Genomic DNA, 27,896 nt, shown 5'->3' with positions numbered 1-27,896 from the left:
GATTTGTTACATATATATATATTAAACAAATTTTTAATTATATAAAATCCATATAATTAATAATATAAAATAACAAAAATCTCGCTATGCAGTCTTGAACTAGAGCTAGAATTCCAAAAACATATGGTTTCAAGGGGAAAAAAAGTCTAGTTAGCGGCATGTTTGTTTTTGGTAGCCAAGATAGTCAGAGTATTCCACCATAGAGCTCTTTTTCCTCTAATTTTTATAAGTTTTTTTTTTCTAATTTTATTGTGGAATTCCGAGTGTAATTTGGTGGGAAGGTTTTGGTATCTCTACTACTTTTGGTCAATGGCATATGTGTTGAGCTATGTGTATTTCTTCTTAAAAAGTTAAAAAATTGTAGACACAAAAGGGAGAGTAAGTGGGAAAAGTCAAAACGAGAGCTTGAGTGAGGGAAAAGGGGGAGAAAAAGGGAAAAACAAAAGAAAAAGCCAAAAAGAGTGAAAGCGAGTGAGAAAATAGGGAGAGGGGAAATTATTACGAAATCCAAAATCAGAGGAAAAAACCAAGAGCAAAAGGATGGAAAGCCAAGAACTAGTGGAAAAATAATAACTAGGAAAGCGAAATGATTATAAAGAAAAAGAAAATAACAGAAAATTTTAACTAAACAGCTCTAATTTTTCAGGTGAATTATAACGTTTAAAAATGATTTCGAAAGATTTAATACTACTTTTCAATTTTAAAATCACTTCAAAATTACTTTCAATAATGCAAAATCAATTTTAATAGGACAAAATTTTCCTAAGTAAATTATGACATGTTTGAATTGATTTTAAATGATTAAATATGTGTTTCAAAATAATTCTTAACAAGAAAAAAGTGATGGTAATTATTTCAAAATTACTCTCACAACATGGACCTAGCAGAAGGGATCAAGCAATTAGTAGGTTTCTTCCCCGTGCTTTGGCAAAGGAGTTCACCAAACGCTGCTATTCCTTCCTCATCCCTGATTATCACTTACAAAGTGCAATCCAATATAAGGAGAAAGTAAAAGATGACATCCAATCCAATATAATAAGAAAGTTCTTAAATAAGGTTAGATATGTATGCTTGCCAAAGCTTTACAGTAATAGAACAGTATATCGTGAATTCGAATCGACACATGGAAGCCACCTCATCACATTCTTGAATAACCCCTATGGTCTTCATATTCCTCCATGAATGAATCGTTGAACTTCTTGAAGCTTGCCATGATTTCAGGCATGTCTTCTTCAGCAGGTAAGATGGTTGTCCTCAAATGGAACACCCTGTAAGAAAAAATCAGCCAATGCCAATTGAAAGTTAAAAGTTTTGCAACATCATGTCCAAATCAAAATGCATTAATAGAGATAAGTACATTGTCGAGAAACAAGAGGATCATGTTCAAGTTCTAAAAGTAACCATAGTTGGGAAGACGATGAAGTCGATTAAGAGTGTCTCATGTTCAACTTCGTCGACCATTATTTTAAATTATTAATTCATAATATTTTATAAACGTCCTTTCTATTAATTTGACATTAACAAATATAATTTTACTATAGAACAAACCTTACACGTGCAATAGAATAAAACAAACAAATTTGTATATAAAAATACCTTTGAGAAAGAGTTGCCAAAAACGTAAGTATTTTTATTTTAAACAATTTTTATTAAAAGTGTTCAAATAAAAACGAGTTTTTGAAAAACATTTTTTTTCTAAGTTAATCCAAACAGTACCCAGGAGAAAGAATTGCTTGTAAATTGGAAAATTAGTAGAGATTGTAAAAGCGCTTATAATATTACCCTTCTTTCTGCCCAAAACCTGAACCTGGAACAGTGGAGATTCCAGTGGCTTCCAAGAGCTTGAGACAGTAGAAAACATCGGGCACTTTTCCTAGCTTTTTAGCAGCCTCAATTGCTCTGGGCGGGAGGCGAATTTGTGGGAAAGAATACATGGCACCTGATAACAAAATCCTCTTGTTTTTTTAATCTAATATCATAGACATCAAATTCGATAGAGGAGAAAAAAGAGAAAAGATGAAATGTCATAACAAAAGACAATTAACCTTCTGTGAAATTGCAGATCACATTTCTACAGCTATTGAATCCATCAGTCATTATTCTTGCTCTTCTCCTCAGTGATTCAAGGATCCCCTTGCTACAATCCCACAAATGATAAAATACTGTTTACTTACTCGAAAAGGTAGTGATTCCAAACATCCTAATTTGTTGCCGTATATGACTAGTAATACCATGTTCAGAAAATTCAGAGACGAAGGGATTCGAAACAATTAGCAAGTATTAATGGAACTGTACTACTGTAAAATGTGATCTTGCTCAACGTATATGCCATTAAAGAGGTGGGGGAAAGTATTCTGCTAAGCTAGCCATACCTTTCCCTAATAAACTGATCATATGAAATATCACCAGGCTTAGGTGGGTTGACCATCAACCCCATCTGCAAATAAATAATGCAACTTTCTACATGAGAAATTCAGGCATGACAGATCTTAAAGGTTAAGAACCAAACAAATAGCACATTGAGTTGACTCACAAATATCTGAGCAGGAACGTTTGGGCTGAGTGATATAGAAGCAACCTTGTATATTTCATCAACCGTCTGCAGCATCGGACGATCAAATTTAACATGAGTATTATAAAAATGCTGAAAGGAAACTTATAAAATTGAATAGTAATCTTATGATGTAATCAAACCCTTGGAGGAATGTTGGTCATCTCAAAGTATCCACCTCGCTGTCCACATTCTCCCCAATATCCTTTCGACACGGTATGAAAAGAAATAAGCTGCAGTTCCTTGCTAATGGGTAGGCCCATGTCCAGTAATACCTGAGAGATGCTGCAAAAGATCAGAGTATGGACTTGAAAACCAAAAAGAAAGCCGAGACTCGGATATAACTATTTACCTTTCTAGAACTAATGAAGGGGCGTTCATCCTGGTATACATTTTGCTGATAAACCTCGTCTCCGAGCAAAACCAAGTTTTCTTGGAAACAGAAGTTTAGTATCTCTCTCAGATTTGCTTCACTAAGGCATTGACCAGTGGGGTTTCCAGGATTTATGATCACCATAGCTCTTACCTAACCAGAAACCAACATATAATACATGATTTATCGGTACGACTTTGACCTAAGGACTTGAACACATTCAAAAAAGTGAATTTGGGAAACATGAATACTTGTCATATAAATGTTTAATGAGCTACGGATGGAAGTTAAGATGCATTCGTTTTAAAATTTGAAAACTGATCGCTTGTGTTCTTAATTTCACGTTCCATATGAAAACACTGCATACAAGATTTCACTTTCACCAATAAATAAGAAAAATGCACCAACATTAACTCCTTTGGAGCGAGCCTGAGCAACGGATTGGCGAAGGTCGTTAACATCTAGACCCCAATTTGCAGTCTCTTCTAGGTAGTACGGAACAAGGGAACCCCCAAACAGTGCAATTGCGGCAGAGTAAAGAGGATATTGTGGAACCGGGACCAGAATCTGATAAGACAACAATTTCAAACTTAACATTCAAACAGAGGGAGGAAAGAATGAAGAAAGGTATTCATTCAAGTATAATTTTCTGCAGTAAAAAGCAATCACATGCTCATGGTCAATAAAGAAATAATACCCCATCCCCGGCACCACGGATAATCGTATTTAATATCTGCATTACACCTTTACTAGCACCATCAGTGAGGTATATGAGTTCTGGATCGCTGCCATGTGAGTAGTGAACCATAAGCATTTCAATGTCATCAACTTAACTCATACACATATTTGTGATGCAAATAAGTTAATTGATATTCATGGAGATAACATCATTATCACCTTGGATAGCCATCTCTCCTTCCTATAAAGTCTGCTACTTCCTTCCTAATTGCAGGAATTCCTCGGGAGTCGCTGTAAGCACCTAAAAGTATTTTGGAAGGAGTAAAACTAATCAATAGAATGTATCTCATTGAAGATCTGAACTTCCATGAAACCACTTTCAGAGCTTTCTAAAAGAAATAGACAAATATGGTCCTGAAACCTAATGTTTATATACAAGATAAATGTGGTTATAAGGAATTGAAAGTACCAGAGATGAAAATAGTATAGAAAAGAAAATTTGAAACTAAAGTTGCGTCCTGGCTGTTATGATTTCATGATACCCCTTCTCAACAGTAGGATCCTTCAACAATTAAATCCTGAATCATTCTAACTTGTGAAAGAAAATTAAGAAATTACCTAGGCCTCCTGGAATCAATGAGAGATAATGTTTGGCTCTTGCAATTGCATCAGCAGGAAATATTAATCCCACATTAGGATCTTCTAACAGAAAGGGAGCTTGGCAAAGAGCAACAACCTAGTAGTTTTTATGCAGACAAAGGGACAGGAGTTGACTTCAGTCCCAAAAGAAACAAAGAGATCGGACAGCAACAAAATTGAAAGTGGCTGTAATAACAAACCTGACGTGGAAAAGTCAATGGCTTCTGTCCAAGAGCATGAGGATTCCCAACATTTGTGAAAATAATCTGCAGAAATATTTGAGATACAAGTGTATAAGCTAGAGTATCAAATCGAACAAGCAGAAAAGTTATATTAAACAAAACTGAAACAGGAGACAAACTTCCATGTGCAATGATGACAAGAAGATTAACTTAAATATAAATCAAAGATCAAAATTCCAAACTTCGAGAAGGGATAGAGAAAGAGGAAAAAAACGAAGATTTCACATGAAATTCTGTTTGCTCACTTTAAATTGGATCGTAGCGACGATGAATCAAATTATCACTAGTTCACTAAGGAGGTGTTTGGGCCCCAACTTCAAGCGGGTGGAGTGGGATATTACAATCCACTCTATGTTGGGGAACAATAGTCTGTGTTTGAAGTGCAAACTTATCCCTTGGTCTAAATAGTTTGTGTTTGGAGTGCAAACTATATTAACCTACAAACTATAATAACCAAACACCCTCTAATAGACTAAGGAAGAGTCGTGAAAATGTCAAGTTTATTTCAAGAACTAAGCAATAAATTACAGTAGGTCAAAGTATTTTCTATCAGAAAACAGGTGGACAAAGTATTGATCAAAGGTAAAACATAACAAATTTACCAGACTCCTCAAACTATCAAAGGAAATTTTCTTAAGAGCAGAGAAGGAATTATATGATTGACAGAAAATCAGAAATATAATTAGATGAAAACTTTATACCTTTTTCCCTTCCTTCTGAAGCTCAGAAGCTCGCAGATATAGTTCTCCTCTGACAGCATACTGAGCTTTTTTCACGTTTTCATTAATCGACTCATAGTCTAGTGCCTTGCGTGACATGATGATGTACTCGACTTATTTAAGCTATTACTCCAATAGGACCAATACAGGCAAAAAAAGCTAGAATTTACCAACCAAAGAAAAATCTGCCCTGAACCTGAAATTTACAAGAGAGAGACATGCACGATAAATAAGAAACCATATGTACAGATCTTTCAAAACTCTTAGGAGGGTAAGAAAACATTCACCTGAAATTACAGCTTTTCATGCCTTTATCACACAAAGTATAGAGAATATACAAAAAAAACAAATGCACCCCAACCTATTAACTTAAATTTCAACTTAAAGCATTTGAATTTAGTTATAGCTTAACATAGGATTAGACTAAGGGTGTGTTTGGAATGCATTTTTGTTTGGAATGCATTTTCAAGTATTTAATTTAGAAAATAAGTTATTTTAAAAAAATTGGAGTGTTTATATAACTGAAAATAGTTTTTGAAGTGTATTTTCAACAATTTTTGTCATAAGTGTTTAAATAAAAATGAGTTTTTTGAAAAATACTTTTTTCACAAGTCAATCCAAATGAGCTCTAAGTGCATGTCTGGGAGTGATTTTGAGTGTTAAAATCACTTTTGTCATATTCAAAATCACTTTGAAATATGTCTTTGATCACTCAAAATTAATTTAAAATTTAATTTTATTCTTTTAAATACAATTTTCATATCATCAAAAATGATTTTGAAGGATTAAAATTATATTTAGAAGTGACTTTAAAATAACCAAAAGTGATTAGAAGGATTAAAAGCATGTTTAGAATTGATTTTAATCATTTTATAATCACTCTAAGTATGTCGCAAGAGGTCAACTTCTACAATGGCATTTCTTTCTCAACATAATATATTCATTCAGAGGTTGAGTTTCGTGACTCAAATTAATAACTAATCCAATGCATCGAGGAGATTATTAATAGTTTTATGATTTACGTAAATGAATCCGCAGAAAACAGCAGTAAACTTCCGTTGATGGACCCCATAAATTTCAAGCTGTTGGTCTTTTACCAAGAACGACGATTTAAAAAAAAAATGCACTGTCGAAGGCTCAATAAACATCCATTCTTCCAATATGGGAAGATAAACAAAGAGTACAAATGTGAGTCATTGATGACAACAATAGAAATAGACTCAATCGGCTCATATCAGTCTAATTAATGTAAAGAACAAACCAAAAACCTTATAGCTCCTTTGATTTCTGAAGTCTTGCAGACAAGAGCTGGGCATCGATACAAACGAGGAAGAAATCCACGAACAGACAACACAGAATAGCATGATTTTCATTAATGATCAAAACCCACCAGAGTTAACACAAGTATATTACTCCAGCAAGCCACAGATTAAGAAAAATTAAAATAAAACAAACAAATGGCAGCCCACCAGACTTAACTACAATATCACGGATTCATTCAACGGTTAATCAAAAAATGAAAACAAGATCATATATAGAAGAGAGACACTACCAAATCGCAGTGAAGACCAATGCTGATTTAAAGAACTCGATGACTAATCAGATTAAGCGAAGAACAACTATAGTGAAATTTATTAATGATTAGAAAAAATCGGAGGTGGGTTCAAAACGAAATGGCGAAGGGAAGTCAAACTGACCTGTGTTCGAGCGAATCGCTGCAGAAGAGAGGGAAACTCGTGAGAGTATGCAGCGATTTTCCACTGACACAGAATTGGGACCCGGGTCTGAGTGAAAGTTGGATATTAGGAAGAGGGCATTATGTGGCAATAAAATTGAACGTAACGATGCATCAGAACCACTGAAATTTGGAGAATGGATTTTTTTTTCCATATTGAAAAAATTTAAGAGATAAAGTTCATTCAACAAAAGTGTGGCGTAGCTTCATACAGAAATTATAGTTTTGATAGACTGCAAGAAATTTGGTGGCTCTGTTTCTTCGGCTCAATGGTCAGACTTTGGACAATGAAATCAATAAGAAGTGGTGGGTGTTTTTTCCTTTGACAAAGATTAAATGTGATTAAACCCCACAGAAACCTGACAAAATGAGATGCACCCTTATGGTAAGGTCAAGAGGTACACACACCATATAAATATCCTTATTAAGAGTCCTTAGTTATGTTGTGGACTACATCATTATAGACACATGAGATGTGATGTCCTTTAAAAGGAAAAAGGAAAAAACGGGTTGAAATTTCTTGCAAATATGATATTTTAGAAATGAGAAATCATTCCCTTGTTCGCTCAAAAGGTGTTGATGATTGGTCAATCATAGTTTGGTCTTATCAATGTATGATTGAACTAAAAAAATGTTGATAATTGATGTAAAAATTTGCATGAGGATCGTTCAAGACAAAACCCAAAATTCTCCATAAGTGGTAGAGGAGAAATAAGGATCATGCATCTTAAAAATAAAATGTCAATGTCTCGAGATTTGGGTCAACCAATCGAGCTGATGAATATATATCCGTGGTAAAATAATTTTAATAGATTCGGATTAACACCTTACAACTTCGAGCACTAGAAATGTCGATTACACCAATGCCTTTATACATAACTAGCTAGAACATGTGTCGGAGAACATGTTAATAAATAGCTTCATTCAACCACCCCAAGGGAGAGAGTAAATAATCTCCAATCTCCAATTTCCAAATGAGAGATCTAATCTTACTTCTTTTGTGTTTAGTTGAATTAATCAAATGGGAGAGTAAGTAATCTTCAAAAGAAAGATATAACTTTACTTTTTTGTATTTAGTTGAATTAATCACTCATTGTACTAACTTAAGCATCAAAATGTAATAGGCTCGGCACCATACCGGCATAAGGATCTCTTATGCAGGTCAGCTCAGAATATCCAGACTAAACCGGAGAGAAGTAGGCCGGAGATCAAAGCCACTAGGAACGCATAGTGAAATCCAACACAGAAGAGATTTTAGCACCCAAACATCTAAATATCTGTTTTCTTAACTATTAAATCTACATTATTTATACTCATGGATGGTTAATTTTTTTCATGCTTTCGCAAATGGTAGAGAGTGGACTCTTTTTAGTTCAACGGTGAGGGTGGAGAGATTTGAAATTCCAACCTCTTAGATAGGGACATATTTTCACCAAATTTCACATATTTTTACTTTAATTAAGTGTATTTAATTGAAAAATATTGCCTTACATTGATTAGGTCAATATTGGTTTTTGACCATAATGCTGGATCTAGCATTTTCTACTCATTTATAACTGATGTATAGGGAAAAATATATGGCTAATTATCTAGTCTCAAGAAGATAATTCAATGGATCATTTTCTAAAATGGGAATTATTTGATCAAGTATGGATTTGACCCATAGAGTCAAGTAAAAGGGATAAAAGATCAACAATGGATCAAAAAAATAAGTACAATGAAAGTTGATCCATAAGGTCGCCCACAAAAGTACTAAAAAAAAAAAACATAGAATGGCAAACCTTAGGTCGGCCATATGTCTTGTGAAGGCCGACAATAAGGGTGGCAGCTATGATGGACAAGTTATGCTTAATTGTTTTAAACAGGACTGGTATGCTTGCGCTCGTTGATTCATAATGGTGATGTTAAATCAATAATGTTCAAATTAATTATTCAAGAGATTAATTAAGTAAGTGATGGTTGTGAAACTATTTTTTTATATATTCAAAAGGAGTCAAGACATTTGAGGTATGTTGAAAACATTTCGAGTTCTCCGTTCTATTAGCTCTCTAAATTATCATAGACTTGATCGTCGGAGTGTTGGAAGCTAAGCACTACAGTAGTGTTAGATTTTTCTAGCCTTGCCAAACAATTGTTTGATTCCTCCTATTATTATAAATTCACAATTGATATCAAATTTTGGCATCAATAATTGAGTTTCAAAATTCATGTTTTTATGTCAGCTTTTGGTTGATTCTAAAGTCCGCTAGATGACTAATTTGACTTTAGTTTTATGTTTTTGAATTTAGGTTTGTTTTCTCCTAATTTATAATATACTTTTTAAGGTAGAATTCTATTAGAATGTTGAAGGATATTGAGAGTTAGGGCGACATGTCAATGATCTGAAAAGAAAATTCAGACTTGAGTATCGCCACCTCGATTTCATGTAACTTTATATTTTCTCACTTTTCACTCCATTGATAGTTTTGATTTGAAATATTTATGAAAAATTAAATGGTAATATTACAAATTTTAAGAAAACAAAGTCATTTTTTTTAACAAATAAGATTTTTTCTTTTTTCTTTTTTTATTTTTTTAATGGGCTGGTAAATGTAACGATAGGGGAAAATATCTGGTTCAACTGTTTTCTACAAATACATATTACAAACCAAGGTTAAAACCAAAACGTCACCATTTAGGGGCCGTTTGTTTTTTGGTAGTATTGATGACTAAAATTTTTAGATGCCCATAATTATTAATATACATGTCTGAAATCTTTAGATTATCATGCTTGTTTTGTAGGAATATTTTTGTAGATTTCTAGGAATATTTTGATAATTATGTTTATTTCGTATGATTTCTACTCGAGAATATTTTAAATTTACATTTTGTTCCAAGAATAAATTTACGACTTTTTGTTAATTTATAATTTATTTAATGTAATTTAAACTTATATAACATACTTGTTTTTATTAATTTGATTTTTTTTAAAATCAATATAATTTATATTATTTTTATATGTTTTTTCCAACAAAAATATATCATAATTTAATATCTTTTAATATAATAAATATTAATTTAAATTTAAATTTAAATATCTTGCTTAAAGATTATAAAAACTACGATACTATCTAAAAAAGTGATATATATATAGTGTGTGTATATGTATGTATAATTGATAGTATTTATTTTAATTATATAATGCAAATGAAGAGTTATATACATGCATATGAATATAAGAGAAAAAAAGAGGGCACAAAAGAAATCTGGAAAAATTCACGTTTTACGTGGACATTTAAAACTTTCCAAATATTTTTTTTTAGATACTGAAAAACCTAGCATCTTATAATATCGCACAACAAATATCTTAATCCAGATGTTCATTCTATAAATCTAAGATAACCTCTTAGGAAGCGGGTGCATTTATACATTTTTAGAGGGTCACCCAAGATTCCAAGTGCAGCAAAAAACGCCTGCCGGTCCTAGTCATGAGAGTCGCATCCTTCGCTTTCCGTTTAGAAACCCTAACACACTCGTCAAATCCTCCCGAAGTGAATCGGATGTTCGAAGATAAATAATCGAATTGCGTGCAAGATCAAGAATTTCGATAATTCTCATCACAGTTGACTAATCCTTTCTAGCCAATTCAAGATTGTTTCTATTTTGATCTCGATATTAATTACTGCTGCCCTCAACTGCCGCTCTGAAATTGACTTCAAAACGTGACGCCAAGAAGATTGCAATAGTTGTCAAATTTTGTCATTGTAAGCTCGTCTTCTATTTATTCTTGTTTCTTTTCCTACATCTTCATATATAGCATATGTCAATATAATTGTGAATGTTTCCATAAACGAAGTTGATCTTTAGTTACTCTGTCATGCTAAAGTTATATTGAATATATATCTTAAAACTGCATTGTTAGATAGGGTTGGTCTAGACTTTTTGAAGTGGAATTATTGAGTAAATTTTAGTTTGCAATATCTCTCTCATTGAATTTGTTGATTTCTAGATAGCAATTGCCTTTCGGCCTGACGATGGAGCATGGAAAAGATTTCATAAACAATTGCAGCATTTTCTACGGTACATATATTATATTGACTCTAATATCATCCTTGTCATGAAGAGAGAATCATTCACTGTATGAGGTTCATTAAGTGAACTGTTAGCCTTTAAGTGCACATTAGGCATCGTAGACATAGTCATAAATATAAGGGACGAACTCGAAAGCATGCTTTCATAAGTAGTGACCCAGATGAACTCAATCATAGGCATAAGATGGGAACTGGAGGGCTCACAACATACGATATGCATAGCCCGATAAAAATACTAAGAGTCACTATCAGTCTAACGTAGTCATAAACTTACAATCGTAGTTTTAAATCATGCTTAAAAGGGTTCAAACAAGTCTCAAAATACATCCATCAAACATACACCCATCATCACACAATATCATAGCTTCCATGGCATAAACATAGGCCTCCATAATTTTCTCAAAACAATTCAACAAAGCATGCCATAACTTTTCAATCCAACATACATAATGCAATCACATATTTAACATCAACTTGAGTTCGATAGCGAATTGGCAGTAGGTAGCTTACCTTGATATTAAGTCCAGATAATTAGCAAACCAAATCCCTCCTTCTCTTGAGTGAAACTCTTGAGTTGCCGTAAAAAAACACATATAATATCAATCCATAATTATAATCCAATCTTATGTGTGACATTTATTCCAAGGGTTAAAAACCCAAACTTCAGCAACTCGAAAATTAAAATTTTACCCACAAAGTGTGTCGAAAATGCCCAATTTCACTGTCGAAGCTGTTGGACAGTATTGATAAATGCCTCGAAACTTCGATCCGACTTCAAAATATTAAGGGTATAACTTAAATTAGTCTAGAAATTCAATGGGCATTGAAGAATCAAACAAGGGTAGGACCAAAACGTCCAACATCTACCCAAAACAAGAATCTAGAGGGCGGATAATTGGGTTAAGTCGGCGGCATGCGTGCACTGGCAACAGCGACGCGTTCCATGGATTCAACACTGGCAGTGGTGAGGAGGGTTGGCGCAAGAAGAAAATGGTATGGTTGGATCCGAGCATGTGCAAACAGAGGAGGGGAGAAGTCGACGGCAACGCGTGGAGCTGAAAGTGAAGGCGTCATTTGGACCTGGGCAGCAAGCGCTGGAGGCGACGAACATGCAAAAACATGCAATAGGAAGCAATTAGGATCTAAAGTGCTATAATTACATTAATTAGATTAAGCATGCTAGTTCAAAACTGAAAAAACAGAGTTTGATGAATAAACCTTGATGTAGCTCAAAATTAAAGCAATCCTTTGGATTTTTTTAATCACGAACACTTCGTGGACCACCGCTAGAGTCTTCCCCGCTAATTGGAGTTGGAGTTAACTTGAAGCTATAGTTTTTAGAGACAAAATTCAGCTTCAAAAGCCAATCTTTTCAACCCTTTACTCACCAATTCATTCTTCTATTTAAAGAAGAAATCAGGTAAAATAGAATCATCTCAAATTGACACCAAATTAAACACTAATTGGGGTGGGATTTGAGGTGTTTGCAAGAGAAAAGTGGAAAAAATCCACAACTCTTTAAATATAAAAATTCAATTTTAAATGAAAATTTCTTAGTTTGAAATAAAAATTAATTCACATAATTATTTCTAAATAAAATTAATTTTAAATAAAAATAATTCTAATAATTAATTTAAAATAATTTATTAACCATTTTTAATTAATTATATTAATTTAATAGCAAATATTAAATTAAAAAATAACACCAATCCGGATAATGAATACCTATTCATGTATAAAATATTTAAATCATAAATATTTCCAATTTTCTTTGTAATATAGTATAATTCACAATTAAATTATATATGATTATGTCCATTATATCGTATATAATTAACGCTTACTTCCTAAGCCATTTGAACAATTTAAATTCTTTCATCACACTATTCTAAGGTTTAGTCTGATATGAGCTAGTAGAGGACTTAATGGACCTACAAATCATGAGCTCCAACGATCCGAAATTAATCAGGTAAACTCTTTAACCTAGTTAACGTCGTTAATTACTGAGACACTCCACTATAGTTCAGTAGTTGCACTCTCCTCACTGTAGATATATTTTTGTTCACTTGATATAACCATAATTAGTAAGTCAAATTTTCATAGGTTGTTCGTAATTACAACTGGGTCAAAATTATTGTTTTACCCCTGTAATTACATTTTCTTAAGTCTCACTCATCCTTTAATGAACAATTGGTTTGTGGTCCAACCACCAAACCAAATCTCTCTCGGGTCATTGTGAGGGTGGGACCCGTTATTCAAGACCTAGAGTCAGCACTTAAGAGAACGACCTATCTAGTATCCTTAAAATTAGGTATGAGTGAATTTTATCTTGCAGGACTATGTCTCCAACTATCTACCCGGTCTTACCTCTAAAATGGTAGGCTTATTGAGTCAGCGAACTCGGACCACCCTCACCCATGTAGATTAAAGGATAATCCCGAATAAGTAGGAGTTCATTGTTAGTTCAAGATTAAGACCGAGTTACCTAGATCATCGTATTGAAATAGTCAGTCTTAACTATAAACGTTGTTATAAAGTAGAAGTGACTATTTCGTGGTCCGATCTTATGAAAACTCATTGCATAGGACGCCTCCGTTCGAGTGTCTTTATATAAATGATTCAGGATCACATCATTTGTATCAAATACAAAGTATGTCACATCCATAGGGTCCCCAAGATAAGGTACCCAACCTTATCCCTATACTATAGACTGTTTTGGCTACTATTCAAACTTGAACTATTTTTATGTTTCCATATATAGTTCAAGTATTAATGCTATAGCCAGGGGTTCTTAGTTTATTGTTTTTAGGGTTTTTAAATGTAATTCACATATTTAATAACATTTTTACTGAATAAACCTCAATAACAACTTTATTGTAAAATAGAATTCGTTTATTGTTTACAAACCACAAGTTTTAGGACATAAAACCCAACATGCACGTCCAAGGAGGTCTCCTACCTTTGTGGACCACCTTCCATGTTTTAAGGAGTCTTCTACGCCTCCGTGGTCATAAGTGCACCAAGTGCATATTGTCCACATGTGGCCGCCATGGTGAGCTTCGGTCACCAACCCCTGCGAATGCTGCCTCACATGCTCGTGCTTTCACTTGCTTGCTTGATGCACGCTCGTGCCCACGTCTGACATGTGTGCATGCCCAGTGTTGCATCCTTCGTGTGCGTGTCGTGCCCTATTCGGACGGGATGTTGTGCACGTGTGCACGCCATGCTGAGGGCTTTGTGCGCGCGCCTGATGGCGTCTTCTCATGCATGTGCACGTCGAGGTGCCCGCGCACGCTGCCCATTCATGCAATGTCTGTGCATGGTGCATGGGCCTCCTACCCACACCATGCACCTTCTTCGACTAACCTCCCTGTCAGTTTGTCCACGTACCCAGCCTTGAGTTTTCACCAGTGCGTTACCCATGTGCATGTCTTGGCATTGGTTAGCCCAAGGCCTTGGCTGACCATGCCAATGCTTAAGAGCTAAGGTCCTGACAAACGTTGTCACGATGGGGAAGCGCAGTATTGCATATTTTAAAATTTTTCTTATGTAGCACCAAGTCACACTTGGCCAACCTACTAACTGGATTCAATTTTTGTTCACCAGGTGACTATGGCAAGCCGAACACACCCTAGAATGGGTTGTGTTAGATACTAATGGCTATAAGGAAGGAAGGTAGAGACACAGTTGTGGAAATAACATTTCATTACTCAAGGTTATGAAGACCACAATTATAAAAGGACTCTAACTCGCAAGACCAACTCTAAAAGAGTTTTACAATATAGTGAATTCACTTTCGTTCACAAGATGCTCAAGTGAAAGCCTTGTGATCCTTACAATTTTCGATCCCCTCCTCCTCCATGTCTTAGCCTTTCAAGAATATTTATAGGTGGGAGTGAGCCTAGAAATGTAGAGGAAGTGGGGGAGTGGCCCAAGTGGGACTAACTACCACTACCCATGACTTTAGAGCTACTCTACATGTCTCCGTTCTTTTTTCCTTTTAGGAAGGAGACATGTCCACTTTTCCCATGTCCACTTTTCCCCTTTTCTAACTCCCACTCTCCCACTTACTATTTTTAAGACACCGCCACCTTTGGAAGTAGGAAGCCACCATTCACCAATGTAGTTGCTTGTCCTTGGAAGTCTCCTACCTTTATGGACTACCTTCCACGTTTTGAGGAGCCTCCCACGCGTTCGTAGTCTTGAGCAAACCAAGTGCATATTGTTCACATGTGGCCACCAGGGTGAGCTTTAGTCACCAACTCCCATGCGCGCTACCTCGCATGCCCGTGCTTTCGCTCGCCTTCTTGGTGCATGCCTTGAACACCCGTGCGTCCATTTGTCATATGGGCATGTCCAACGTTGTATCCTTCATGTGCATGTTATGCCCTATCTGGGCGGGACATGGTGCACATGCACGCACCTTGCTGAGGTCCTCGCGCATGTGCACCTAATGGCATCTTTGCGTGCGCGCGCACGCATCTTGGTGTCGCGTGTGCATGCCTGTTGCATTTCATGTGATGTTCGCATATGGGGCGTGAGCCTCTTGCCCACGTTGTGCACCTTCCTCAACTTCTCGTTGTCAACCTATCTGTGTTGTTGCCCCTGGTGCTTGATTAACCTCTATTGGCCAGACTCTTATGCCAGCCTGCCAACACCCTTGGGCATGGTTGTCTCGGTTAACCTCCTGTTAGCTTTGGGTGTGTTCTCCGCCCATGGGACACGATCCACCTACCATGTCATGTGTTTCAGTCTTGGGGGTCTAAAAAACCTCTCCCGCTAGAGCTAGCCAATGTTCTCGTTGGGTCTGTCCTCTTCTGATGGTCTCACGTCTATACACCATAGGGTTGCTGGTGGATTTATGCCCACTCCCCGGACGGCTCTCATTTCAACCTTCTGAGGATGTTGGAGGTTCGGTCTGAGTTGTTCATCCACTCGGATCTACTGGGGCACTCACGCTAAAAAGTGGGAAATACGTGAGCGCTTCTTCAAGCCTTACCTACGACTTGGTTGGCTCGGCAGAAGCGAAGCGAGTTCTTTCTGTGCCCAAATTAACCAGTGATGCTCTGACGAAGCATGGGGTGTCCTCATCGTGGACCATCACCTCATTCAATTGAGGCATAAGGGAGATTCTTGCCTCGATTATGAATTTCATTCCTAATACCACATCAAAATCGTCTAGTGGGATCATAGAGAACTTGCAATGGTTCCTCCATGAACTAAACTCTAATTTGACCGTGAATATACCCTCTGCTGGTTAGGCCTCTACATTGATGGTCTTGAAACGACTATCACTTTGAGTTACCGTTAAACCCAACTTGTCCATTACTCTCGTAAAAATGAAGTTGTTGATGGCCCCAATATCTAACATGGCCATCATCTCCATGTCATTTATACTGACGGCCATGTACATCAAATTGTAATGACATGGCTTCGAGGTAAATGACAAGATGTTCAACAACTAGAGGATGTTTACCCTGTAGGTGTCATCCTCAACTTTCCTCTCCTCAAGCATCACATTCAACTTCTCCCATCGTGGGTAGTCTTTTGCCTTATGCGGGCCTTTACATAAGAAGCAAATGTAGGTAGGAGTCAGGGTGGTAGTTTTTTCCTTCCCATTGTCGTTGTTGTCTCCATCATTCTTGGATCCTCCCTTCATCTGGTTGGATTTCTTCTATTCTTTCTTCTTCTTCTCAGGAGAATTAGAAGAATGGTTTGACTTGAAATCCATCAAGGCATCAGCAGCGGCAATGGAAAAAGGTAGATCTTTCACACTCTGTCTTTGAAGCTCCATTTGAGCCCATGGTTGATGCCCCAAGAAAAAGTTGAATAGCTTGTCCTCCTCAGAGATGTGCTGGATGTCAAGGATTAGGGAGCTGAACTCCTTGACGTGGGTCCGGAGGGAGCTTATATGCTTTAGTTTCTTGAGGGCCTCCCTAGTAACCCAACCAGTGTTGCTGGGGAGGAATTGGTTCCTAAGTTCCTTCTTTAGTGATTCTCAGGTTTCAATCTTTGCTCTCCCTGTATTCTCATCATCAACTTTTCGAGTACGCCACCACAGTTTGGCGTCTGAGGCGAGTACATGCTGGCAATGCCAACTTGAAAATGTGAAGGGTTGCGAAAGAAGGGGAATAACTTAATTCCTAATCCCATATTTTAGGACACTTGAGACCCAAATCGAGCAAGGAACAACTCTAAGACATTTAGAATGAGAAGGATTGTGAAATTCGAGCTTGGAGTGAGATTACTCAAGTGAAGAAATGAAAAATCAACAACTAAAAACATGAAAAACAGCATCAAAATTATGAAAATGGCAACAAAATTAATTCATAATTGGACTAGTTTCATCATTTTCCCAAGTTTTAAACAAATTACAGCCTACCCAAGCTCGATTTCTCTAATATAAAAGTGTAGAGTCAAAGTTTAACTCACCAAACGTAGTTTCCAATAGATGAAAAAGGAATGAATGAACAATGGACGAACACCTGGCTTCAATTTGGGGGTTTCTCGTCTGCGTGATAAGGTTAGAAGAAGGAAGAAAGCAGATATGAAATTGGGGGTTTTAAAATGGAATTCCCAATGGGCTATCATAACCGTCAGGAGTTCCTACACAACTCTCAACGAATTATTTAATTTGTAGGGAGCTCGACCCGTCCAGATTGGCCTTCCGTTCTATCTCCTGACGGGCATGGTGAGGCATTGGGAGTTTGGTCGAACTCCCAACACCTGCTTTTGGTGTGTCGAGAGTTCTTACCAACTGTTGACAAGTCACATATTGCGTCAGAAGTTATTGAGCACTCTCGACGGCATCCTTGCATAGTCGGGAGAGATTCTCTCTCCCGACGATGTATTTTTTGACAGTTGTTTTAGGCGTCAAAAGAGTCTCTTTTTCTTGTAATGTCAATTCGAAGTAGACCAATCTTTATTGATATTAAAGTTTTTCTATAGTTGCTAAAGTTCCTAAGACAGATAGTGATACTAGTCTATCACCATGTATGACAACTATGTACTAACAAGTATATTATTAAATAAGCAATGATACACAACAACACAATAAAAGCCCATTATTAAATAACTCAAATAAGTCAAATAAAAACCTTGAGTACATTATTAAATAAGCTTGGAGCGGTGTCTGTCATCAATTTCACATATTGTTTTCCTAGTTGTACATCACTCATTCATTGTAACAACTATGCCACCCTCCCTCTTCTAAGTTCAATCCTTAAATGATAGAACTTTATCATTCATTCAAGTCACTCATCCTTTAAAACCCATTTACTGAAATCTATCATTGTTTATCTCAGATAGACAATGATAGAACTCTATCACTTTCTATCTGAAAAAGACAATGATAGAACTTTATTAGTGTCAATCTGAGATAGACAATGATAGTGCTCTATATCTATCTCAATTCGGAATTAACAATCAATAACCAATAACCAATGACATTAACGCTATCCACCAATAACATTAACCAGTGACTTATGACATTATTGGTTTTACCTTCCTCTTTTCAAATTTTATTTTTTTTCCCTCTTGCTTTGCTTGTTAATGATTCAACTTTTATTATTTTCTTTCCTTTTCAGTTGCTTCCTTTTGTTGTTGATGATTCAGCTTTGACCACGTTTTGTTTTTTACTTACCATCTATTTAGACAAAAAAAAAATGTTTAATAAGATTTAATAAGTATGATTAAATGGAAAAGTTGATAAAATGAAAAGAAAAGAGAAGGATTATAACCTTGAAGTTGTAATGTTGAAGAATCGATTTTTAGAACAGTTGTACCAGTTGTAGCAGAATGTAGTAGTAGCGACAGTCGTATTAGGAAGAAGAAGATGAAAAAGAACCACAACAACGGGAGAAGAAGATGAAGAAGAAGAAGGACGAGAAGTAGTATGATAACTTGTAGAAATACAAGTTATTAAAGCTCAAATTATTAAAACAATGAGAAAAGGCGATAGTAAATAGGCAATATTACAATTGAATGCACCAAACTAAAAGCAAAATCGCAATCGCTAACTATCATCGCATAAAAGCAGTTAAACTGAGTTAATCTTGTATTTCTGTGCAGGAACAAGGCGATAGCGATCTCCTGAGTTGGCGATCCAATGGAACAAAGCAATAGCGCAATCTTCTGAGTTGGCGATCCAATGGTACTTCAAAGACGATCCCGTGATGACCTTACATAAAGGCGGTGGCCTAATGTAATAAAATGTGATGGGACGTGAAGCCGATAGCGGCCAAATCAAAAATTCAGTTGGTTGCCGTTGAAGACCATATCGTTGCAAATCCATTGAACCTCTAGTGACCTTCAGACGGCGCGACAGGGTATGGAAATTAATTCCACTCATCCATACAATCATTAGTGAGATGAACTGTTTTGTCTGGAAGTCTATAAATACCATTCAATGCTACCAAACCGAAGGACGATTCCCGAAGGGAGGAATTCTTAAGGGGAATTAATTTTCGGAGAGGTAGAGAGATTGCCAAAATAACACGGAAGAGAGACAGCAACCCACACCTAACCCTTGTGAGAGCAAGAGTTACAAATTAGAAAAGAATTGAAGTGCTAAAAACCGTGTAAATGCCAGAGGAAGCAAGACACTACTTACCTGGCTTAACACTTACATCATCTATTTTTTTGTACTTGAGCATTTTATTTGCAAGAATGGAAATTACATTTCAATCTATGTTCATTCTTTTCACGCCATACATGAGTAGCTAAATTTGTGAATGGGTTGAGAAGTACTTAGCTAGCATGACTTAAGTTATGCACTTCATGCGATCATCTTGTTTTATGTATGCTTCAATCATCTCTTTGAGTACTTGAGAGAGTAGTCTAAAGACGTAGAATCTAGGCTTGAAAGAGTCAAATTAAATCTCATAAGCAAGAGTAGAGGAGACTTGGAAATAAGTTCTATCTGCTACATTCCCTACACATCGCATGCATTCTGACATAGAAAATGTGGCCATATGCATTGTGAAATGTAGTGCTTAACATTTATGTATAGCATGATCGCATGACTTGTAAAATATCTTGAGAAATGTTAGCAAAACCTCTTCTCAACCCTCTATCGCATATTTGTTACAACACCTCTCTTCTATCGCTTTGCATTTAATTCCATCGCCTTAAGAAATCAAAAGTCAATCACCAACTTCTTAAACTTAAAAATAACAATAAGATCAGAGATAGAATCTGTCGCATATCTGAGTAATCCCTGCGTTCGACCTTGGACTTACCAGGACCCTAAGAAGGCTTATACTTGGGCTTTGTTAGGAACACTTGCATGATCACCGTGTCCACACACCCTTTTATCACATGATAAATCAACGCATCAAGTTTTTGGCACCGTTGTCGGGGATTACGGTATAGATTGTGCTAACATAAAACCTCTTTGATCTTTGTAGCTTTTGACCTTTGGAGTATTGCCATTCCACCTGTGAAGGAAGAAGCAAGCGTCCTATGAGCGAAAGAAATACTCCTAAGTACGACCCAAAGATTGAAAGAACTTTTCGCAAAAGGCAGAAAAACAGACGCAAACGACAAGGAAAAGTTCGTAGAATGGCTGAACAACCTGAAGAACAAGTAGCAAATGAAAACAACATGATGGAAAATCCCATCCTACTGAAAATTATCGCAATAGACCCATCCGGGACTATGCATCACTAAATTTATATGATTTCTCCCCAGGAATCATGAGACCAGCATTGGATGGATCAAGGTTCGAGATGAAACCAGTAATGTTACAAATGATTCAAACAGTGGGACAATTCAGAGGATGGCGTGGTGAAGATCCACATGCCCATCTACGAAGCTTCATTGAAATCTGAAACACTTTTGTGTTCCCTAATATTTCCCCAGAAGAGGTTCGACTCACGTTATTTCCATTTTCACTATGCGATAAAGCAAGAAAATTGGCATATTCTCTCAAACCAAGAGAGATAACGTCATGGGAACAAGTTGTGGAGAAATTTATGAAAAAGTATTTCCCTCCTACAGAAAATGCCAAAATGAGGAGATTGATCACCAATTTTGAACAAGAAGAAGATGAATCGCTCAGTGACGCATGGGCGAGATTCAAGAGGCTGGTACATGATTGCCCACACAATGGATTTTACCTGATTGCCTCCAAATGGAGATTTTCTATCATGGACTTAACTCTGCATCGTAAATAGCTGTCAATGCAGCAGTAGCAGGATGTCTTCTGGACAAAACATATGATGAAGCAAAGAATATTCCTGATCGCATCTCAAAAAATCATGAACACTGGCAAGAAAACGATCAAAGAACGAAGCCCAAAGAAGGTAATTCAAGTAATGGTGTCATCTCATCATTATAAAATCAGATGAATGCGATGATCAACTTTCTGCAAGGCATCGCAATAAACAATTTAGGAGCTCGAAATGGGTAAGTCAATAAGATAGCGCAAACAAGCACCAGCTGTGTCTTATATGAAGAATCGCATTCTTTTGAGGAATGCCCACAAAATCCTCAATCAGTTTACTTTGTCAAAAACAATCCTTATTCAAACACTTTCGTCACCCTAATTTTCTTAGAAGAACAACCAACAGCAAAGCAGTCAGCTTGTAGCTCAGAAAAAGGGGCCGCTAGGGTTCTTCCATAAATCTAATGGACAACAGCAAGCTAGCAGCTCTCAACCACCATCCTCATCATCCCTGGAGAACTTGTTGAAGGAATACATCGAAAAGAATGAAACAATCATTCAAAACCAAGCTACGTCCATCTACAATTTGGATATTCAAATAGGACAAATTATAGAAGAGCTAAAGAACAGACCTCAAGGGACATTGGCTAGCTCAACCGAGCTTCCATGCAATCTAGGGAATGCCGGGAAAGAACATTATCAAGCAGTCGCCTTAAGGAGTGGAAAGGCAGCGATAAAAGCTAGAGAGGAGCCTTGCAAGACTAAATCAAAGGAACAATCTACGATTGAATCAAAGCAGCCTTTATCGCAGACTGAATCCAAGAAGTCCAAGACAACCAGGGAACTAGAAGATGCGATCACCTCTAAGCCTCCAAACCATGAAACACTGGAAGTACAGCTACCTCCATTTCCTCAAAGATTAAAAAAGAAACATAATGATGAGGGCCAGTATCAGCCCTTCTTGGAAATATTGAAACAATTGCACATTAATATTTCATTCATAAAAGCGATAGAACAGATGCCTGTGTATGCGAAATTTTTTAAGAACATCGTCTCAAAGAAGAGAAGCATGGGAAGATTTGCCATGGTGGCATTGACACAAGAATACAACACTATAATTCCACCAAAGATATGTGACCCGGGCAGTTTCACAATACCCTGATCAATAGAAAGAATCTATATTGGCCAAGCATTATATGATCTCGGGGCAAGCATAAACTTAATGCCTTTTTCAATTTTCAAAAAATTGGATGTGGGACAACTAACACCCACAACGGTGACTCTTTAACTCACCGATAGATCCTTGGTGCACCCTGAAGGGAAATTAAAGGATGTCTTGGTAACAATAGATAGATTCATCCTACCTGCAGACTTCATTATCTTAGATTATGAGGCAGATAAAGATGTTCCAATGATATTAGGACGACCATTCTTGTCTACTGGTCGTGTTCAAATAGATATGCATCAGGGAGAAATCACAATGAGCGTCAATGGGAAGAAGCTCAAGTTCAATATTATCAAGGTAATGAAGTCCCAGGTGAGGCTTATTTGATTTCGATGATGAACAAACATGCATTGGAAATTGGAAATCCGAGGAAGAGAATGAAGAAAGAGAGGATGCTACAGCATCCATTAAGACTTGTCATGCGATAATGGAGATGTCGAAGAATGATGAAATGTTGAATTTGGATGAAGAAAGAAAAGCACAGAAGCCCTCTTTAGAACAACCACCTACACTAAAACTAAAAACTCTACCAACCCACTTGAAGTACGTATTTCTCAGCCAGAATGAAACCTTACCAATCATCATATCCTTTGTGTTACTTGAAGAAAAAGAAACCGCGTTGATCAGTGTTTTAAAAAAATATATTAAAGCGATCGGATGGACGCTCGCAGACATTAGAGGTATTAGCCCAACTTATTGCATGCATCGAATCCGGCTTGAAGAAAATCAGAAGAGCTCAATAGAACCTCAATGCAGACTGAACCCTACGATGAAAGAGGTTGTCAAAAAAGAAATCATCAAATGGTTAGATGCCGACATTATCTACCCCATCGCAGACAGCACTTGGGTCAGCCCTGTGCAATGCATTCCCAAAAAGGGTGGGATGACAATGGTTCCTAACGCAAACAACGAATTGATCCCCATGAGGACTTTCACAGGTTGCAGATTTGTATGGATTACAGGAAACTCATCACGTCGACAAAGAAAGATCATTTTCCCTACCTTTCATTGATCAAATGCTCGACAAATTAGCAGGGAATGATTATTTTTGCTTTCTTGATGGGTACGCAGGCTATAACCAAATTATGATCGCACCAGAGGATCAAGAAACACCACGTTCACATGTCCATATGGAACATTCGCCTTTCGTCGCATGCCTTTTGGATTATGCAATACACCCAGTATGTTTCAAAGGTGTATGATGGTGATCTTCTCCGAGTACCTTGAAGACTCGGTTGAAATCTTTATGGATGACTTTTCAGTCTATGGACAAACATATGAAATTTGTTTGCAAAATCTGGAGAAATACTGAAAAGATGTGAAGAAACTAATCTGGTATTGAACTGGAAAAAGTGTCATTTTATGGTCGAGGAAGAAATTGTGCTAGGGCACAAGGTTTCAAGGAATGGGTTAGAGGTGGACAAATCAAAGATTGAAGCTATAGAAAAACTTTCACCTCCAACGAATGTGAAAGCTTTGAGGAGTTTCCTAGGGCATGCAGGGTTTTACAGAAGGTTTGTCAAGGACTTTTCCAAAATCGCTCGACCTTTGAATACGTTGTTGGAAGTTGATAGACCCTTTGATTTTGATTCACACTACCTCACTGCATTCAAGACCTTAAAAGACGCTTTAACTACAACACCAATTCTGATCGCATCCGATTGAGCGAAGCCATTTGAACTGATGTGCGACGCCAGTAGGTATGCGATGGGGGCAGTCTTGGCACAAAAAGTAAACATAATTTTACACCCCATCGCATATGCTAGCAGGACACTAAACTCCACGCAGGCAAATTACACCACTACCGAGAAGGAACTTTTAGCGGTGATTTTTTCATTGAAAAATTCAGGCCTTATTTATTGGGGTCAAAAGTGATAGTCCACACAGATCAATCTGCGATAAGATATTTGATAATAGAAAAAGATGTGAAGCCTAAACTAATCCAATGGGTTCTCTTACTCCAAGAATTTGATATGGAAATAATCAACTGAAAAGGAACAGAGAACAAGATCGATGACCGTTTATTGCGATTAGAAAATCTAGGAGTGGACGCATCCAATCAGTGGAGAACACTTCATTTCCCGATGAGCAGCTGCTTAAGATTGAAGAATTCCTCCCCTGGTATGCAGATATTATCAACTTCTTGGTCTACAAACAATTCCCTGAAAACTACACATCCCATCAAAAGAAAAGACTCATACATGAATGCAAATTTTACTACTAGGATGATCCAAATCTCTACAAAAGGGGACCAGACCAGATATTGAGACTTTTTGTTCAAGAAATTGTTTCACATATTGTTTCAATGTCATGAATCACCTCATGAAGGGCATTTTCACGGACAGCGCACGGCAGTGAAAGTTTTGCAATGTGGGTATTACTAGCACTCTGTTTAAAGACGCACGAGAATACTCCATGAAATGCGACAAGTGCCAACGCACTGGAAACATTTCAGAAAAAAAAATACGATGTCAATGAACATCATTCTAAAGTTGGAGCTATTCGACGTCTGGAGAATAGATTTCATGAGACCATTTCCATCGTCAAATGGTCATAAATACATTCTATTGGTTGTCGACTATGTTTCCAAATGGATTGAAGCTGTTGCAAACTATGCAGCAACAATCTCTAAGTTCTTATAGAAAAACATTTTTACGTGTTTTGGCACTCCATGTGCCATAATAAGCGACGAAGGGACCCACTTTGTGAATCGCATTGTTAGTAAACTATTGATCAAATATAATATCAACCATAAGATCGCCACCACGTATCACCCCCAAACAAATGGACAAATAGAGGTTTCTAATAGAGAAACCAAGTCAATCTTAGAGAAGGTGGTGAACCCATCGTGGAAGGATTGGGTCATGAAACTAGATGTTGCCTTATGGGCATATCGAACTGCTTATAAGACATCCATAGGCATGTCACCATATACATTGGTGTTTGGAAAGGCTTGTCATCTACCATTGGAATTGGAACATAAGACGATGTGGGCAGTTAAGAAACTCAATTTTAATCTTAAGGTTGCAGGAGAAGAAAGAAAACTTCAACTATTAGAGCTAGACGTGTGGAGATTACAAGGTATGAGAATTCCAAAATTTACAAAGAATGCACCAAGCGATGGTATGATAAACGTCTTTGTGAGAAAAACCTCAAGGCAGGTCAAAGGGTATTGTTGTTCAACTCTAGGTTGCTTCTCTTTCCTGGAAAACTGAAGTCGTGTTGGTTCGGGCCTTTCATAATCAAGGAAGTATTCCCGCATGGAGTGATGGAATTGATCAACAAAGATGAGACCAATGCCTTTAAAGTGAATAGATAAAGAGTAAAACTGTATCATGGAGGGAATTTCCACCATGAGAAAACCTCCATTGACTTGAGTAAGCCAGAATAAAGAAGAAACACTCAGTCTCTGCGATGATAAGAGGCATATATTCATCAGGGACTAAGTATAACCTTTTGTGTATCCTTTTGGTTTCTTTCAGAATCTATTTTATTTTCTGCATATTTACTACTTTATGACTATCAACTCTTTTTCAACTTCGTACTTCATTTTATCATTTTGATTATGTCATTTTGATCACAATAGGCGGATGCGATGGGCTTAAAACACGCGATCAGTTGAACATTTGGAAAAGCCCAATTCTTCACGATTACAATATTAGCCCATCATAGGTAAGGACATCGTACGTCTCCTTTGGAGACTGAACAGTCGTCAAAACTGTCACCTCATTTAATGTGGCGTCAGATGATGATTAGGGTTTGCACAAACCCTCATCCCTTCTTCTTCTTCTTCCTCGTCCTCCCCCCCCCCCCCCCCGATTATTCAAACATTTCACCTTCACTATTCTCAAAACTTTCGAAGCCCTCTAACCTCCGACGAATTAGCATACCCTTTTCCAACCATCATTCCCTTCAGATTCCGACAATCTCCTTTCCAAATGGCAAGCAGCAAGGGTACCCCTACCTCAACCCATTCATCCAACCCATATTCCACATTTGAAGTTATCTCACCGATGACTTCGTTGCAGCACATTGCCTTCCCAACCGCCCCACCACCCACATACGCGCCACCAGCTACAGTGGCTTCCACCCATCCATTCACTCATACCCTAATCGTCTCAGCCCCTACCCTTTTGCAATCTGCCTTATCACTCGGCCAAAACCCTCAAGACCTCTCCGCTGCAAGCGAGGTCAGATGAAGAAATGAACGTGAGGTTTATGGCGATATCCTTCAAACCCTCAAACCACTCGAGCAACTTGATGAGGAAGTCGTCAACCAACCACATTCAAGCGATCGCAAAACTACGAAAAGCAGTCGTCTTGGTGCTGTAACCTCATTTTCCAAGGCATTGGCCAAGGAGTTTCAGAAAAAAACAAAGAAAGTACGTGAAGGTCTGGAAAACCTTCGGAAGGATGCGTCAGCACTCATCGCCGCAACTGAGTTTCATCATGAACTACGCGATGAGGAGTTAGAATGTTTACCGCCCCAACCTGAAAAATCCTTGGATAGTATAGAGCAGGCTGCGATAGAATTTAAGCGAGAAATGCAAGAAGAAAGTGATAGGGAAAGGCGAGCTGGCCAAAAGAAAGGAAAGCGCACTAAGCGTCAGCCTCAAAGAACGCAAGCAAAATAGGCTAAAGGAAAAGGCGTTGGAAATAGCTCGACAGGAAAAGAAACAAGCGGTGCGAAGAGAGGACAAGGGTAAGGCACCCCTAGTGGAGGAAATGGTACCAAAGAAGAGACCTTCGATCCTGGTAGAGATGGGTTTTCTGCCATCCCCATCGCCTCTCCCTAACTTCATCACATAGACGATCAAGGCATTAGGATGGCACGATTTTTAATGATTTTTACACGGGAGCGAAGACAGTCAAGTCGACCGCAGTCGCTGCATTTTATGAAGGGAAGCCCCACTCGGGGCGGTATAAGGTTGACATTGAAGATGGCTCAATCAAGTTTGGCGTCTTAAAGATCAACAGAATTTTCAACTTAAAAGACACTAGTGACGCCGAAGGAAACCAAATAATTGAAAACCCCACCGCTGAGGAGTAGAAAAAGGCCTTGAAGGCGGTAGCATTACTCAGATAGAAATGGAATATTTCTGTCAAAGGAGTTAAGATGTTATCGCCTCACGACTTGACGCCTGAAGCCAACGTGCGGTTTTACTTCATCAAGCGGAAATTGATGCCAACAACTCACGACCACACTATTTCAAGGGAAAGAGTCATGGCGATCTATTGCCTTATGCGTCGCATCCTAATCAACGTTGGAAAGTTGATCGTCGACCAAATTTGGACACTGTTCTCCAGAACAAAGGGGAAGTTGTTCTTCTCATCGCTCATTACAGAGCTATGTGTGGCGCAAGGTTGGTTTGAAGAAGAAGAGGACATGGTAGTCAAGGCCATGCTCATAGACAAGTCTCTGCGTAGACTGATGAGATTGCCACCGCAGGGAGAAGGCCCATCCATGACTCCTCACAAGCGGCAGCCTCCCAAATTCGC

The 27,896-nt window shown here is 37.5% G+C and overlaps 1 protein-coding gene and 1 non-coding gene across 2 annotated transcripts; both read right to left on the bottom strand.

Moving 5' to 3' along the window:
- Positions 1-998: 998 nt before the first annotated feature.
- On the bottom strand, positions 999-7,223 carry LOC120081935 (glutamate--glyoxylate aminotransferase 2). Its single transcript, XM_039037120.2, has 14 exons — positions 6,900-7,223; positions 5,185-5,398; positions 4,442-4,507; positions 4,221-4,338; positions 3,822-3,903; positions 3,622-3,709; positions 3,333-3,491; positions 2,904-3,077; positions 2,695-2,826; positions 2,534-2,599; positions 2,373-2,437; positions 2,046-2,137; positions 1,783-1,939; positions 999-1,268 (listed from the first exon to the last, which is right to left on the bottom strand). The coding sequence occupies exons 2-14, from the start codon at positions 5,299-5,301 to the stop codon at positions 1,139-1,141; spliced, it is 1,446 nt and encodes a 481-aa protein (XP_038893048.1). The 5' UTR covers positions 5,302-5,398; positions 6,900-7,223; the 3' UTR covers positions 999-1,138.
- Positions 7,224-21,014: 13,791 nt separating this feature from the next.
- On the bottom strand, positions 21,015-21,121 carry LOC120082295 (small nucleolar RNA R71). The gene has a single exon (XR_005483126.2). It is a non-coding gene; the product is annotated as a small nucleolar RNA R71 (small nucleolar RNA).
- Between the last annotated feature and the right edge of the window lie 6,775 nt (positions 21,122-27,896).

The sequence above is a fragment of the Benincasa hispida genome, chromosome 7 (genome assembly GCF_027475165.1).
Source record: "Benincasa hispida cultivar pf3 chromosome 7, pf3_genome.v1.1, whole genome shotgun sequence".
In the NCBI taxonomy this organism is placed as follows: domain Eukaryota; kingdom Viridiplantae; phylum Streptophyta; class Magnoliopsida; order Cucurbitales; family Cucurbitaceae; genus Benincasa; species Benincasa hispida.
Note: the sequence above shows the minus strand (reverse complement) of the source record. Positions and strands in the feature narration are given on the sequence as shown.

Bases quoted from the DNA above. Each gene is read 5' to 3' on its own strand.
- LOC120081935 (XM_039037120.2), bottom strand. From the start codon at position 5,301: ATGTCACGCAAGGCACTAGACTATGAGTCGATTAATGAAAACGTGAAA. The intron at 4,339-4,441 runs GTTTGTTATTAC...AAAAACTACTAG, and splicing joins CATTGACTTTTCCACGTCAG to GTTGTTGCTCTTTGCCAAGC. The intron at 2,827-2,903 runs GTAAATAGTTAT...AGCATCTCTCAG, and splicing joins CCTTCATTAGTTCTAGAAAG to GTATTACTGGACATGGGCCT.